General features: G+C 49.8%; 1 protein-coding gene across 3 annotated transcripts in view; it reads right to left on the bottom strand.

Moving 5' to 3' along the window:
* Pdia5 (protein disulfide isomerase family A member 5) overlaps positions 1–15920 on the bottom strand; it is an 89128-nt gene that overhangs the window by 60645 nt on the left and 12563 nt on the right. The window contains exons 1-3 of one of the 3 annotated variants that reach the window (XM_038344976.2): positions 14973–15076; positions 6013–6139; positions 3610–3697 (exon numbers count right to left, since the gene is read on the bottom strand). Coding sequence is in view for 2 of the 3 variants with exons in the window: in XM_038344975.2 (XP_038200903.1) it covers positions 3610–3697; positions 6013–6139; positions 12376–12402 (242 nt within the window). In the remaining variant the exon portion in view is untranslated. Of the gene's footprint in view, positions 1–3609; positions 3698–6012; positions 6140–12375; positions 12418–14972; positions 15077–15920 lie in introns of those variants that run through there. The other 2 variants (XM_038344975.2, XM_038344974.2) reach the window with 2 other exon arrangements.

Here is a 15920-nt window from a genome sequence, read left to right as displayed (position 1 = left end):
CAGAACAAGCAAGATACTTCTTAGGGGAGTCTATTTTCTCCCATGGGAAGTAACATTTGCCTTGCTTAGGCAAGAAGGAGGAAATGCAAAATTCAAATTAATTCTTAGAAGAAAACATAAGACCTCAAAATACTTTACACCTGTCCTGGCAGGCCCCTAATCTTGCATCTGGGGAGCCATTACTGCTTCAGGGAAATCAAGCAGATGGGAAAAGGGAAGGAAGGGAATATGGTTAGGCAGTGGCCTTGCACTCCAGGGAAAGCAAGCAGCCAGCAGCTGAGGGGAGGCTCTGCTCACAGAACTAGTGTACCAGGCCTGGTGTCTGTTGCTAGCTCTAGTTCAACCTCCTAGATGGCAGTACCACACAGGCCCATCTCAGTGCCACACTAGGGAGCTACCAACACCGTCATACTTGGCCCAGTGTATAGCCACCCCCAGTCTGCCAAGTAGCTGTAGAGGTTGGAGCTGGGAGAGAGAGGGAGAAAGGAGAGCTGGAACTTCCGTAGACAGAATCCATGTGCTCAAGAGATAGCCAGGGACTCGGGGAAAAAGTCAATAGACGGACACATGACGATCAACAGGTGTGCATATGGGAAAGACAGGGAAAGAGCCAGAAAACCAAACAAAACTTAGAGACATCTTTGGAAGAAGAAAGGAGAGAAGAAGACTAACAAATTGCAGTAGCTGAGACTCGGCTCCTCTCTGGGAGTAAACTGCAAAGGAAGAGAAAGGAACATGTCAGGGAGGAGAGGGGACCCCCAGACTGCAGGGAAGCCCCACAAACCAGACTCTAGCACTGGAAGGTACATGCCCACCAGACAGTTAAGCACAGCAGGCTGGCAGCTTTGGGAATTCTCTGAAGCAGATCATTTAGGGATGGGAGCAATCTGGAAGGTCCTGCTGCTCATGTCACACATGTCAGACTGCGGTCCAGAAAGCGGGTGGTTAGCCAAACGTCCCACAGGACAAACTCAAAGCCAGGCCCCCTGCCCTGCAGCCGTACAAAACCCACTACATGCCATGGCTGGCTTCTAACACACTCCTCTTGCCTCAACCTGCTGAGTACTGGGATTACAGGTGGGTGCCACCATGTCGAGCTCGCTTCACACATCTTGAGAGCAAGTAAAGCAAGGATGGTCATTTAAAAAAGAAAAAAAAAACTTACCAAACAAACAAATGTACATTTCCCCCACATCCAGCTAGGTGGGAAATGATGGTAACAGAATAGCACCTCACATTTAAACCGTGTTTCGGTTCTAGAACTTTCACTTATCTCTTCTTCACCACAGAAACTGGGAAAAGGCAGAACATGCAGCCTTTTCACGTTTTGCAGATAAGGAAACAGACTTAGGTTAAATGGCTCCCCTCAGTCACGGGGCTAGGAACTGGAGTGCCCGGTCCTCCAGCCTGGAGTCCTCCTATGTCCCAGACTGTGTCTGTCACTCCACACACCTACAAAGGTGTCCCAACACCATAGCAGCATCTTCTCTTTCCCTGTTCCCTTTAAAGAGGAAAAGCTCAGTGGCCTGGTCCTTGCTGACCCTCCTGGTTACCCCAGCAAAACCACAGCACCCCCATTCCAGCTGCCATCTACTGACGGCATGGCAGGAAGTAGTCTAGCTGGGGAGACTGAGATGGAACCTTAGCAGAACTTACTGTGTGGTGGCTAGCTGACCATCTGCTGCTTCCTAGCAGGAGGTGAAGAGAGCAACACTGGTTCCAGGCCACTTCCTCCTTCCTCTGCAGACAGTACCAGAAAGCTACTCCACACACTCCCATCACTAATGTGAGGGTCTGATCTCAAACTCAGGGACACAGACAGGCGGCATGTGAAACTAAGCTGATTTCTAGAATGCCATGGAGTCCCCATGGTTAAGTGCCTTTAGCATTCACAGGATATGTTCTGAAGACTAGGAAGAGGAATGAGAGGCAGACGCCAGCTCATCTCTTGGGATCTCTTTGTGGTCCCTGAGATCTATCACACAAGGTGGCTTACAGGGACCAGAAGCCATCAGTCAGCAGTATTTTGCCTTTAATCCTAAACCCAGACCCAAATCCACCTACTTGGCTAAACTACACTAAAGCTCTTTAACGTTTGAGACTGTACTTCCTCTTACAAGGATAAATCTGATAAACCGAGAGGCACTATTGGACCAGTCCTGCCTCTTGAACAAGGTGCCTCTTCAAAGCTCTAACCTACCTCCGCCTGGAGTTTAATTCTAGCATATTAACGTCACAGGATTCTCCCACTGGCGCTAGCCCCAGACACTAAGACTGTAAATTTGTCCTAATCCCTAATCTAATCTCCCTTTACCCATTGACCCCAGGCTCCACTAGCTCAGGTATCCTGCTCTAGAGGTTCCATAGCTCATCCTCATGGGCAGTGCTTGGAAGCTAAGCCGCAGGGGGCTCAGGCAGGAAAATCCGGGGCACGAGCAGTGCAGGGCCATCTCAGGTCTTCGTCCCCCTCCTGGAACTTCACTGCCTCTGCAAAGTTTTCTTGACCTCTCCAGGCTGTGTACACGAACTGTCTCTTAGATCTGGAGCCTGTTTAGAGCATGCCTCACTTGGCAGCATCTGCCCTGGTGTGTGTGCCTGCTCCTTCCTCACACACTGAGCTCCTGGAAGGCACAACTATTTATCTGGGAGCCCTCAGAGTAAGTGCTCGGTAATAGCCGATGGGTACAGCTGGAGGGAAGAGCCACTACGTCGAAGCCCTTCTGCTCACTCCTGGCACCCGTGAACCTCTTAAGGATGCTCCAGCAGTTTGGCAGAACTGCTGTCATCTTCAGATACAGAGTGTCCTGTCTCCTCTGATAAGATTTTGTCATTTGCCCAGTTACAAAGAGCACTGCTGGTAAAATGGAGGTGACAGAAGCACCTGAAAGATGGGAGTACTGTCAACCCAACTGTAAACTATAGTTAACCAGTGGCTAAGACCTCAGTAGCGACCCAGTGAGCAGTCGTTTCTGCTCAGCCAGTGTCAGCATTACCTAGAGGTATGAAGCTAGACACATGCATCCACGCACACACCTCAATGCGTGACTCTCCTGTGCTATTCTCTCTCCCCTCTGCAGCTTACAAATCAGTGTGTACCAACACTCTACTTCCATCAGTCATTTAGGACTCAGGCATAGGGCTCACAAACTCACTTAACCTGCACAGCCCGGAGCCAGCCTCAGGCCCAGGCAGTCTAGTCCGGTGACCAGCTGACGACACTGTTTGTGCTGTAGGGGTGAGAAGGGCCTAGATTGGGGGCAAAGCTCATGGCTCATGTCTGCAGACCCATCACAAGCCAAGAGAGTGGCCCTGAAAAAAAATCACCACTGCCTGGAATCAAGGCTCCTCTCTTCCAGTAGGGAAGATGCCCTCTGTCTACCGCCCTCTGAGAAGATAAATAAGTAACACACAGGACATAAGAGAAAGCTCTAGGAAAATGAGAGAAAAGGGGGTGGCAGGGAATGGTAAGACAGGGATGGGGAGCCAAACCTTTCCTCCGTGAGGTACAAGAAACCCCCGTGTCACCTCAATGATCTCTCCATCATACTCTCCCTTGCACCCCAGCCACCAGAGCCCCCAGCCCGTGGGCCCTGGGTCCCCAGTACATACCCACAGTCCACCCAGCAGATGGTGCCCTGTCCTTTTACTGCCTGGGCCACAGTGGACAGTAGCTTGAGATGACTTTCAGCTGCTGCCTCTGAAACAAATGAAAGATGAAACATTTGAGTCCCAAGGCTCGGGATCACGGGTGGTGGGGTCTGGGCGTCAATTCCCGAGTATGTGGCCAGAGCTTCCAGGTAATACCGTTGGACAGCAGGGTCCTGCGGACAAGCTTCTGGGTTTCAACTCTGTCGGTCTCTAACGGTCTACTGCAGGGTGCTTACGGCTGGTTTTGACACCTGCACCTGGCAGACTCTTAGTTACCTCCTCCTCATGATCCCATGAACGTAAGTTTCTCAAAGAGCCCATCAGGCAGAGCCTGACAAAGAGCAATCTGCTGCCTTCTCCTGCCCAGAACCCCATGATAAACCCAAAGCCAAGCAGAAATGATATCTGAATTATGTGCCTCTGAGGAGCTGCTCTTCCAGGGTGGAAATGGGAGCTGTTTGTGAACACAAAGCATGCTGAAGCCTTTCACAGAAGCGAACAATAAGCATCACTTAAGAAACATGCTCGGAGTCGTTGAGAGGAGGCATTCCCAGGAAACCCCAGCCAGGGCAGCAGGAGGCAGCAAACCACTGAAGCAGAGAAGCCATTGTTCCTCTGTGCTCACCACTGGGGCAAAGAGAGGGTATGGATGAAGTGGAAGAACAATAAGAAGTACCCCGCCATCGGGAGGGGAAAGCTGCTTGGAAGGATGGGAGGAGGAGGGGATGAAATCCAGTATCTAAGTGCTCAGAAAACCCACTGGAGGCCAGAGTCTGGAGCAGCAAGCACAGGCAAGATGCAGGAGGTGAAGTCATTGCCCAGGCCCTGCCCCCAGCACACTGAGGCAGCATAGGGGCTGTAATTCTGATGAACTGAACAAAGGCGGAGCCAGGTAAGAAGCAAAGCAATGGCTGGATCCTGTCTCCATGGTAGATCTCACTGATCCCAACTTCCCACTCTGGAGGACTTCTGTCTCAGACCTGTGCTGACTCCAAAGCCCCAACATTGCAGAGATAACTCACTTGATCCCATCCTCCATCTGAGGAGGTGAGGTGCAGAGATGACACAGGGGACCAGTTCTATCACCAGGAATGGCTGGACTCAAGTGTCATGTCCTCTTATCTCTGATGACCTCATTTATCAATGGGATACAAGCAAGGCAGTGGTGGCACACACCTTTGACCTCAGCATTTGGGAGGCAGAACAGTTGGATCTCTGTGAGTTCGAGGCCAGCCTGGTCCACAAAGTGAGTTCCAGGACAGCCAGAGCTATTACACAGAGAAACCCTGTCTTAAAAAAATCAAAAATAAAAATAAAAGTAAATGGGATACTATCTGACAATCTGCACTGCCTCCTTTGTGTCAAAGGAGCAAATAAACAGTCTCATAAATGGTCCCAATAACAACACCTGCCCCAAAGAAGACTTAGGGGTTTACAAGGGGGTTACCCCAAGCCCAAACCTCATGAGAAACAAGTTTCCCTTGGCCTCAGTTTCCCTACTCACAGAAAAACATGCTCACACATTGGGCTCCCAACAGGAAACTTGGTGAAAGTACATCCAGATCTTCAGAAGCAGCAAGTGGCAAGAGCAGCCATATGTCGTGAATGCTCAGAGGGCACAGACTTCAAGAGGGACACACGGCCAAATCATCCATCAGCCCAGAGTGCCAATGAGTGTAGAAGATGAGCTGCCAAGGGGATCTGTGCCCAGAACTGGCCTAGCCACTGGCTGCTGTTCCTCCAGGACACAGAAAACTTGGCATCCTCAGGAGCAGCAAAAACACTTAACTCTGCTGGAACCACATCGACAGCCAGTCACTTGCCCTTCCCCAAAGTCACTTCCAAGAGCCAAGCAAACCCTTACCAGCCCAAGGTCAGAGGAGGGGCAGGTGGCTGCTCCCGCCCACAGAAGTTTCTGGACCTGAACTTAGGCATCCAGTCCAAAGTCAGTTTTGTATCTCACCCCACAGACGAACACCGGGAGTCAGGCAAGACCAGGACTACTGGCGCAGGTAAATGTCCACAGGCCTGGGGCCAGTTCAGCTGGCAATAGGCCAGCCTGGTAGTTAATCAACAGCTCCCATGAAGCCTTCCCTAGCAGGGCTGGACTTGTGCCTGGCGGAGAGTCAAGGTGTTCATCCAGGACTCATATGGTCCTCTACTGGGCTAGGTAAGGGTCCCAGAGCCTTCTTCTCCCAGGAAGCTCAGAAAAAGGAACTGAAATGACCCCCAGATTGCAAAAGTAACCAAGTGCCCTAGGTAGCCTCCAAAGGACGTTAGAATACTAATGTCCCTCTGGTCCTCTCCCCCACTATCCCATCTCCCCATGATAGGTGATCCCCAAGGTCTGGAAGGGTCACTCACCAGATTTTGAGTAAAGCACCAGCACATTATTGCGGGTCCTGAGAAGTTTCTTCAAGTCCTTAGGGTCGGAGATTCTCTCAATGAGCGAAGAGACCTTTGTGGAGGACAGCCAGGCTGGCAGGACAACCTAGAAACCAAACAACCAGGACCCATGAGTCCAGATTCTGGCCCATTCACGGTGCCCACAGATGATCCATCCCAAACACATGTTCTTGCTGGAGAATGGAGCCAAGCCCCTCCCAGAGCACCACACCTGCCTCTTTACCTCCAGAGAACCCACTTGGCCCACTGCAGCCCCCACCTCACCCATGCCCTCCATGTATGCTGATGAGGGTATCTGGAATATATACATACACAATATAGTGTCGCCCATCAACAAGAACTCTTTGAGAGACCAATGTTTGCATGCAAGGGCACACCCCATCCATCCTAGAAAACCCAGGGAAGCATGCTCTCTCATATCCAGGATGGAAAGAATGGGCACAAGGTGAAGGCTTTCTCATTCAGCCAAACAGAGACCTGGCCAATAGAGACAAACCAAGTATCCTCAAGCTCCAGGGAACTTGAGGAGCCAGGTGCCTCTGTGGGCAAGATGAAGAGAGGACTGAAAGTAGAGTGGGAAAACAGGAGAAAGGAGGAATTGCCAAACAGATCCCCAGGCCTGTTTATAGGAACTGAATACTTCCTGAATAACACTGACAAAAGGAGAACCTACAAACAGCAGCCCCACCCATGATAGACCAGAGGCAAAAGCCTGCTTGTTGTGGGATATTTGTACACTGTGTGAACATGGATTGCTGTGATTGGTTTAATAAAAAGCTGAATGTCCAATGGCTAGTCAGGAGAGAATAGGCGGGACTTCCAGGCAGAGACAGGAACTCTGGGAAGAGGAGAGGGAGATACCAGAGACATATGGAGGAAGTTGGACGTACAGAGTGGAGGAGAGGTTAAGAGCCACATGGCAGAACATAGATTAATAGAAACAGGTTGATTTAAGCTATAAGAGTCTGTTGGAAACAAGCCTAAGCTAAAGGCCAAGCTGTCATAACTAATAATAAATCTCCATATCATTATTTGGGGGCTGGCAGTCCAAAGAAAGTTCGACAAGGAAGTCCAACTACATAGTTAGCAGCTCCACCCATGACAGACCAGAGGCAAGTGACTGCTCCCTGCATAGATGGGAGAGCACTGCCTCCAGAATTCTCAGAAGTGCATCACTGTGCACCCAGCCACACGACCTGTCAATCAGAAAGAATTATTCACACCAGCTGAAGATATCTCAGGTGTGTGAAGTGTACCACCAATACACTCTTTCTCAGAAAGTCATGGGAACTCATGCTCTTCCAAGACAAAAAAAAAAAAAAAAAGAAGGAAGGAAGGAAGGAAGGAAGGAAGGAAGGAAGGAAGGAAGGATGAGTGTCACAAAACCTAAGAAACTAAGGTCCCAGAACCAGAGAGATGCAAAGGGAGTTTTCATGGTGATAGTGAGGAGTGGGCCCAGGCCCCCATCAGCAGGTGTGGTGGTTTGCAAAGGGATAGCCCCCATAGACTTATATGTTTAAATGCTTGGTCATTAGGGGATGACACTACTTGACAGGGAATAGGAGATATGGTCTTGTTGGAGTAGGGGTGGCCTTGCTGAAGGAAGTGTGTCACTGGGGGCAAACTTTAAGGTGTCAGAAGTTCAAATCAGATGCAGTGTCTCATTCTCTTCCTGTTGCTTGCGGATTGGGTGTAGAACGCTCAGCTACCTCTCTAGCACCATGTCTGCCTGCCTGCCACCATGCCTCCTGCCATGACAATGGACTAAACCTATGAACTGGAAGTCAGCCCCAATTTAAGGTTTTCCTTTATACAAGTTTGTTGTAGTCATGGTGTCTCTTCAGAGCAACTTGTATAAAGGAAAACATTTAATTTTTCCTGAACACTGATAACGACAAGCATCAAAGCAACCAGCAACAAGGATGGAGGTCCTGGAGCAAAACCATGGGTGCAGAGGCAACTGGAGCCCATGTGCTGTCCTTTTCCAACCAGAGAGGAGTGTGAATATCTTCCAGGAACATACAAACAAGTCATCTATATTTCTGATGTGTCCCATGCCAGTCATGCCACCTCCTCTTCATAGCCCAATGTCTTGAGCTGTGTCTATGCTTTGCCCCTCAAAGCTAAGGTGCCCAGTAACAGCACTCACCCTTTCAGAGGCTCTGTGACTCACTTGTGCCACGGGGGTAATAACGAATGCTTCCCTGGTGGCACAGCTCTGACACATGGGATAACTTCTCGAATACACTTCACAAATCATATGACACCCTAAAGAGCATTCGCTAACATAACGCCTAACACCCATGGCCAGCTCAACAGAGGAAAGAAAGAAGCATGCCCATACCCTAGCAATTTCCAATGGAATCTGCCATCAGAATCGGGGTTCCTTCTCCCCAGAGTCAGGTTCCTTGACAGCCTGAGGACCCAGTGATCTGTACAGACCATCTTCAAAGCTCACAGGAACAGTCCCTTCACGGCTGACTGCTGTGCATCACCCCACTGCTCCACAGGGGCTTATGCCCTGAACACTACAAGTCCATGGCTCAGTGCACACAACAACAAATGAGGAAACAACCAGACAGTGTGTTGGAGAAACAGTGACTTGGTACCCTCAGAATAGTCAGGAAACTGCCCTGGTCAGGGACCCTCACCCCCAGATCAATCACTCTGGGCTGGCAGGCACCTGCCAGGCAGCCGAAGTGCTACTAGCCTCGGGGACACAGTGCCCATCATTGAAACCATAGGAATCTGAATCGCCTACAAACTCTGGCTTCCTTTATATAAATCCAGACAGTCCCTTAGGTCATGCAGCCAAGGACCACCTGACAATAAACACACCACTTTCCAGCCACCCACTAAAGCCTATGGCCCAATGTTTACTGACACAGTAGCAATAATCTTTTCTGGAAATACCCTGAACAAATTGACTTTGCCCAAAATCCATCACACAAAGAGAAGCTAGGGCTGGCACCAGGTCTCCCTTACATAAGGCTACACAGAAGTCTCTGTGAAGGGTCTGTCTTGCCCAGTCTTACTGGGTCCTCACCCCTACTTATGATTAAGAGCTTTGGAGAGCAAGATGCCCTAACTGCTCTTTGGAAAGCTTAATAATCAAGACAGCCTACAGATACCAGATAACCAACCCTCAGAGAGCGCGTCACAAAGTGAGTCCTTGGTGGCTTTAAGAGATAAGAGGCCTAGAAAGGGCCATGAAATCCAGGGAGACCCCAGCACAGTGGGTTTCCAGAATGGGACTGATGATGGCAGTTGGTTCCCTGCAGGCCTAGAACTTGACAGTGGTCATGAGGAGTGTCAGGATACACAATTTACTCATCTACCTGGAACCTTAGGATTGGCAGGATAGGGTGAGCAGCTGGGTGACTGACCAGGTAAGAGGAAAAGGTCCATGCAACCACCTCCAACGACTTCATAGCAAGTGGGAAGAAAAGTCTAAACGGGATGCTCCACCTCCAAGGATGGAATGCAGCCCAACACAGGAGATGGACCAGCAGTAGAAGGCAGCTTCTTTCTTGGACTGAAGAAGATGGCAGTGGGCTAGGATTTCTGGGGTTGTAGCCAACAGACATGTGAAAAAGCACCCATGAACAACACATGTCCTCCAAACTAGAGGATGAGCTGTGAAGCAACTGAAGTTTCCAAGATCTGGAGCCAGAGAAGGGACAAGGAAGAGCCCAGCCAAGGAAGAAGGCAAAATTATAAGAGCAGCCCCCGGGTGAGACAGACAAGCAGACCAGGCTATGTAGGGAAAGGCTGCCGGCGACATCTGGGAGCATTGTGGTGGTGGGGGGGGAAGACTGCAAACCAGGGTTCTGAGCAGTTACACCCAGGGCAGGAGCTGGGTAACAAGAGCCAGCAAACAGGTTAGAGAGTCCCCACAGCAGGCAGGGAGCCTTCAGGGGTCTGTGAGCACAGAAGACGTGGACTTCGCCAAGAGGTGGGATTTGAGAGCCTGACAGAGATAGGAAACCCAATCAGATGGCCAGACAACAGTGTGGCCATAGCTAAGCCGACTAAGGAGAAAGGGATAAAAGGCCTGTGTGAGTCCCTCACAGGCACCCATAGAGGCAGCCAGGAGGAAAGCCCCCTCCCTACCCCGTGAGTCACTGAACATTCCATTTTCTCCTCTGCTCCCTCCATTAACGTTTCCAGCAGGCTCCTTCCTTTCCTTGACTGGAAGCTGAAGTGAGTCTGCATTGCCTTGCCCAGAGCGAACAGCAGACCAGTCCCAACCCACAAGCAAGCCTGACAACAGTATCTACAGCAACAATCACAGCATTAATGGCCCACAGATTACCAGGTCCTCTGCTCTGCCCTAGGGAGGAAAAGGTGGCACTGGAGTGCCCCCGGCCAGCCTTGACATAGCTCCTCTGCTTGGTGGGCCTTCACACTGGCAGTCAAGCATTCTCGAACAGTACTCACCACTCACTCTGCCCATCTCCTATTGGGCTGAGACCCCAAAGGATTTCCTGGTAGAGATCAATGTTTCTCTTTACTACTACAGAGGAGCCTCCCCTCCACTGCCAGATTCTTCTTGTACCAGAAAAGTATCACTCCATCCCACCAGAGAAACACCCTATCCCAATGGAGGGTCCCCTTCTACCACCACCAATCCCCTTCACCGGGATGCAAGGCTTTCTTCAGGGCCCTCTGAAACCTCATCCTAGCATAGCTGGGTCAACTGCAAGAGACCAAATCCCTTCTCCATCTGCTCCATCTCTGAGTGGCTCTCCCATCTACACGGCTGCTTATCTCTCCCACCACACAGTCCATCCGTTCCTGGGCTTGTCCTCCATCCCCCTCCCTCTGCCACTTTCAGACACCCTGGAAAGAGCAGTGACTCTGGGGTCAGACAGACATGGCACGAATCCAGCTGCCACCATTTACAAGACCCCAGGCTTGTTACTAGACCGCTGCGTGTCATCTCTTGACCCAGAAGTTGAGAGGATAATATCCATGCTCACCTGGTGTCTTGGCTCGAGATTAAATGAGGGAGGAGGGGGACATGAACCTAATGAGATACTTGGCAGACGGAAGCGCGTAACAACTGCTAATTGCCTCTGAGTACTATTAATGAGCAAGGACAACAGACACCGGGGACCACCTCTTCCTCCCGGAGGCCTCGTCTGCAATCAGGCAGAGTCGCAGGTCCAGGCAGGAAGGCATGCACATGTACGCACATTCAGCACCAGAAAACCTGGCGTCTTTTGCCATCTGCACAATGACCTACTGCAAAGGTCACACAGCACGTTTAGAACCCTGCCAGGTTAGTGTGTGTGGTGACTAGTTTACCGACAGGGTAAACCCAGCAGGTGGGTACTTGTGTCCTTCCAAAGATGAGGGAGGAGGACCAACAGTTAAATGACCAAGGACAAGCAGCACGGCCAAGGGCTTCACCTTGCTCATTACACCTGCCCTGAGTGGGCCGGCCCCTTTCAGCCCTCGGGATCCTGGCCTAACCAGTCACAGAGAAAAGAAGCCACTTCCAAGCAACAGAACTAATGGCCAGGATGGCTGAGCAGGAGTTTGGTCTGACACTCTGCTTCCTTCAAGTCCAGGGGATCACGGGACTGACCAGGGCTCTTGGGACCAAGGGTAGAGACATTCTACATGAGGTGTTCACCCTTGATTTGTTCCCAGCAGGACCTGTATGTGAGATGCCAAACCTCCCTTTCCACTTTGCCCTTCCTGGTGTCCACTCCCACCTGCCCACAACACACACAAAACCCCTTTCACTCCATTGACCCATCCGGCAGTGCCACCATGCTACACAGATGGAAAATAACCAGGGACAAGAGTCCTTGTCCCATCACACCCCCTCCACCACCTTAAAAAAACAATACTGTCTCCAGGGCACACGCCAGCATCCTCCCCATTCCCTGCAGCTGGTGGCGGCTGTCATTGCAGGCTCACTATCCTCTGCAAGTCCCAGAGCCAGAGCCAGTCTATTACGTAAAAGTGGCTTGCAGAAGAAGGAAGATCTGGGGACCGAAGTTTAACATTTAGGAGGAAGGATGGAGGTGGGACACAAGCCTTTTTCCTCTGTCACCTGAGTGAAGATTCCCTTCTTGTGTTGGGAGCCGTGAAGAAAGCAGCTTAATTTAGTTTAACCCACATTTTGCTCAAAATAGCTTTGAAATGTCAGAATCTGGAAGTCTAGACACCGAGGAACCCGGTGGTAAAGGGACTGAGGGGTAAAAACAGACAAGGGTCTCAACTGGATGTCGGAGGAACGGGCTAGCTGAGAACTCAGGGCCCCAGATCTGGGAGCAGCAGGAGTCACAAAGTCAAGCTGGTACCGACCTTGTCAGTTACTGGCTGAGTGACCATGGGTACAGAGGTCACCTCTCTTCAAAGTCTGCTTCTATCTCTGCAAATGGAAGGGGCAAAAGCTTTTTCCAAAGTTCTTCCCAATGGCAGCATTAGATACACCTAATATTGTGACTACCTAGAGGCAAGATTGCCTTCTGAAGAAGTGGCTGTCTTCCTTGTGCTGGTCACTGCAATGAAAGCCTTGTCTCAAAGACTCCCTGGCACCAAATGGGACCATCTGGTTAAACCCCAGACTGTGGGATGTAAGCATAAGTTATGTGGTAACTATTAAGGACAATCCTTAGCAGGAATCTAAACAGGAGATGTTTGTTTTGAGACAGCGTCTCTCTACATAGATCAAGCTCAGGCCAGCCTCGAACTCACGCGCCACTATGCCTGCCTTGGAAGGAGTCTTCTTAAATCAGCGAGCTGCAGTTATATAAGGTGGCTCTAGCTCTAATAGCCATGCTGAGAAGGTTCTCTCACACAACGGAGGGCTATCCCTCTCTAGATTTCAACATAAGCGGAATAAATGGTCTTGAGGTCCGACCAACCTAGACTTTCTGGTATACACACGCATAGGACTGAGCACCCAATTAAACAGCGGCTTCAACAAGAAGGCACCTGAAATACCAGACCTTGCACCCCACTTCAGATGGGCAGCTTAGGAAGGCGGGAGAGGGACTGTGGAGGGATGTACGTTCTGTGCCTCTCCTGACCACTGGCACCTTCTTGGTGTTTCTGATCAGGTCAGCACCCTTCAAAAGTATCCACCAGCTGGGACCTCTCCAGTTCCCCTCTCTGGCCCTTTACTCTTTGGGAGGCCAGATCATCCCTTACAAGGGTCCGGACAAGATGGGTGAGACAGAAGACGACTATGGGATCTCACCACACGAACACCTTCCGGGAAGTCCATGTCCCCTGGCCTGCCTGTGTCACCCTGAACAACGCCAATCATGGGAGGTTTAAGCTCTTCCCCTCCCAGGTTAGCTACAGCCGTTACACACTGAAGCCCACCATTACCTCTAGAGACCCCAGGTTAAACACCCCAAGTCTTCACCCGTGATCTTAAGTCGCCCCTCGTTCTGAAGCATCTTCCTGAGACATGTGACATCAGAGCTTAGACTGATGCTGAATGCTGTGCTGCCTGAGAAAAGTAATGCACTCCCTGGCACTGTGATTTATTTTTGGAAATAAGTACCCTGCTTTCATAACTCACAACACAGGATATTAATCACACAACCCTTCGCTGGTGGGCCACAGTTGAAAGAGAGAGACAAAGACTGGGACACCATTAGCCCAGCCTTAAAATATAGAACCTAACCGTTCCAGGGCTGGCGGGAACCTGACACATCCAATTTTTCTGGCAAGCTGCTTGGCATGAGGTAGCGGGTCTCTTGAAAGTGCTTGTGCCCTTTGACTCGGGGGATCCACTTCTGAGGAACTGTACTGTACTGAGGGGATGAGCGAGCTTTCTGGCACAGACATGACTCACACAGCCCCAACAACCAGAATCAAATCCGTGCAAACAACCCAAACAACCGACAGCAGGGAAATGGCTGCACACAGTGGTACAGAGGAATGAAGGGACAAAGCAAAATCATTTGCCTAGAGGTTAAGTTAAAATAAATAAAATAAATGAAACACTCGTGGCATGACCACAGCTACAAGCAAACAAAATGACGCTCAGAAAAGACCAGCAGAGAACAAAATGCACCCACGACTGCCCCTGCACAACTGCATGCTCCTTTCTCTATTTTATAGCTCAACATAGCAAGAATGCTTGATTTCAGTTTTTAAAGAAAAAAAATGACCACCGCTTGGCTACATTATGGAAAGACCTTGCCAAGAGTCTCCCAGTGAAGAAATTCAACTTTACAGTGGCGAGACATGAAAGTTCCTGAGTCAAGCAAGGGACCAACATTAACAGCACCAGGGGCGGGACAAAGTGAGACAAAGGCCCCCTGCTATCACACACTGAACGGAAACAGCAGCACTCAAACTGTAGCTGTCCTGTGCTGGCTCACTTCTGTAATCCCACCACTCGGGAGGCTAAAGCAGGAGGTTTGGGAGTTAGACAACACAGCAAGATTCTGTCAAAACAAAAGAAAAAAAAAACAGGGTCAGCAAGATGGTTCAGTGGGTAGAGGAGTTTGCTGCCAAGCCTGTTGATCTAAGTCCAATACAGTACCCACATGGAGGAAGAAGAGAATAAACTCTCATAAGTTATCCTCTAACCCAACAAGCACGTATGGCACACACACAAGCATTCATGCACATATGCACATATACACGCATGCATGTGCACACATGCACACACACACACCAAATAAATAAACGTAATTTTAAAAGTTATTTTAAAACTTAAAGACCAAATGAACAAATAAAAATCTCAAGCTATACAAAATGCTTCAAAAAAATGTCAAGGTCATAAAAACAAGTGAGAAGTCACCCTAGGACAAAGCAAGCTAAAGGACAATTGGGCACACTGGGTCGAGCCTGGGCCCTGGAGTTGGCCCTACAAATCTGCAGCTGACACACCTGCAGATTCCATCAACTTCAAATCAAAAGCATTCCCGAGAACTGACCTGTACTGACTCATGGCGATTGTTCTCGCCACAGCCCCAACAGCAGTCTGATGTTCACGCAGCGCTGACACGGAGCAGGCATCATAAGCAAGCCAGAGATGACTCAGAGTACACAGAAGGATTACATACGTGTGAAACCCCATGCTAGTCTAAGGACTCTGAACACTCGTGGAGTTACATAACAGCAGAGTTCTTGGACCTATTCCCCAGTGGCCACTAAGGGCCATCCGCTCTCATTTCCTGACTTTGATCATTGCATTGTGGTAGGTGAGATAATATTCCTGTGTTTTAGGAAATACAGTCATGCATTGCTTAATGACAGGAACTAGTTAATTCTGGGAAACGCAGCTCAACAGGACTGAAACACACTTGACTGTTCTGAAGCATTTAGGGAGCAAGGGACATCTTAATATATACTCTGTCCATGTAGGGGAAGAGTCTAAACGGGATCGAATAGAGGGCCTAGGAGAAAGAACCACTATATTCGCTTTTCATGCAACTCTCCTGTACGGCTGGCACTACTTCCACTCGAGAGACAGAAAAACAAAAAGGTTCTTGCTGGGGGTGAGGGAAATCACTCAATGGCAAAACACTCGAGCAAGTGTGGAGACAGGAGTTCAGGTCCCCAGCTCCCGTGTAAACGCCAGGCAGATGTGCGGCTGTCTATAACCCCAGTTCTCTGGTGGAGAGATTTGATCCCAGGAGTAAGATGGCTAGACAGACTAGCCAATCAGTGAGCTCTGGGTTCAGGTGAGACCCTACCTCAATATACAAGATATACTGAGAAAGACACTCAACACCAACCTCTGGCTGCCACACACACACATGCATTCACACTCACATACACATGCGAGTATACACATTCTAACACACACACAAACACACTCGTGCACACACCAAATAAAAGTAACAAACACTGGCTGAGGCTGGGAATGAAGCTCAGTGGTA

This window comes from Arvicola amphibius, chromosome 10, assembly GCF_903992535.2.
Source record: "Arvicola amphibius chromosome 10, mArvAmp1.2, whole genome shotgun sequence".
Classification (NCBI taxonomy): Eukaryota; Metazoa; Chordata; class Mammalia; order Rodentia; family Cricetidae; genus Arvicola; species Arvicola amphibius.
Note: the sequence above shows the minus strand (reverse complement) of the source record. Positions and strands in the feature narration are given on the sequence as shown.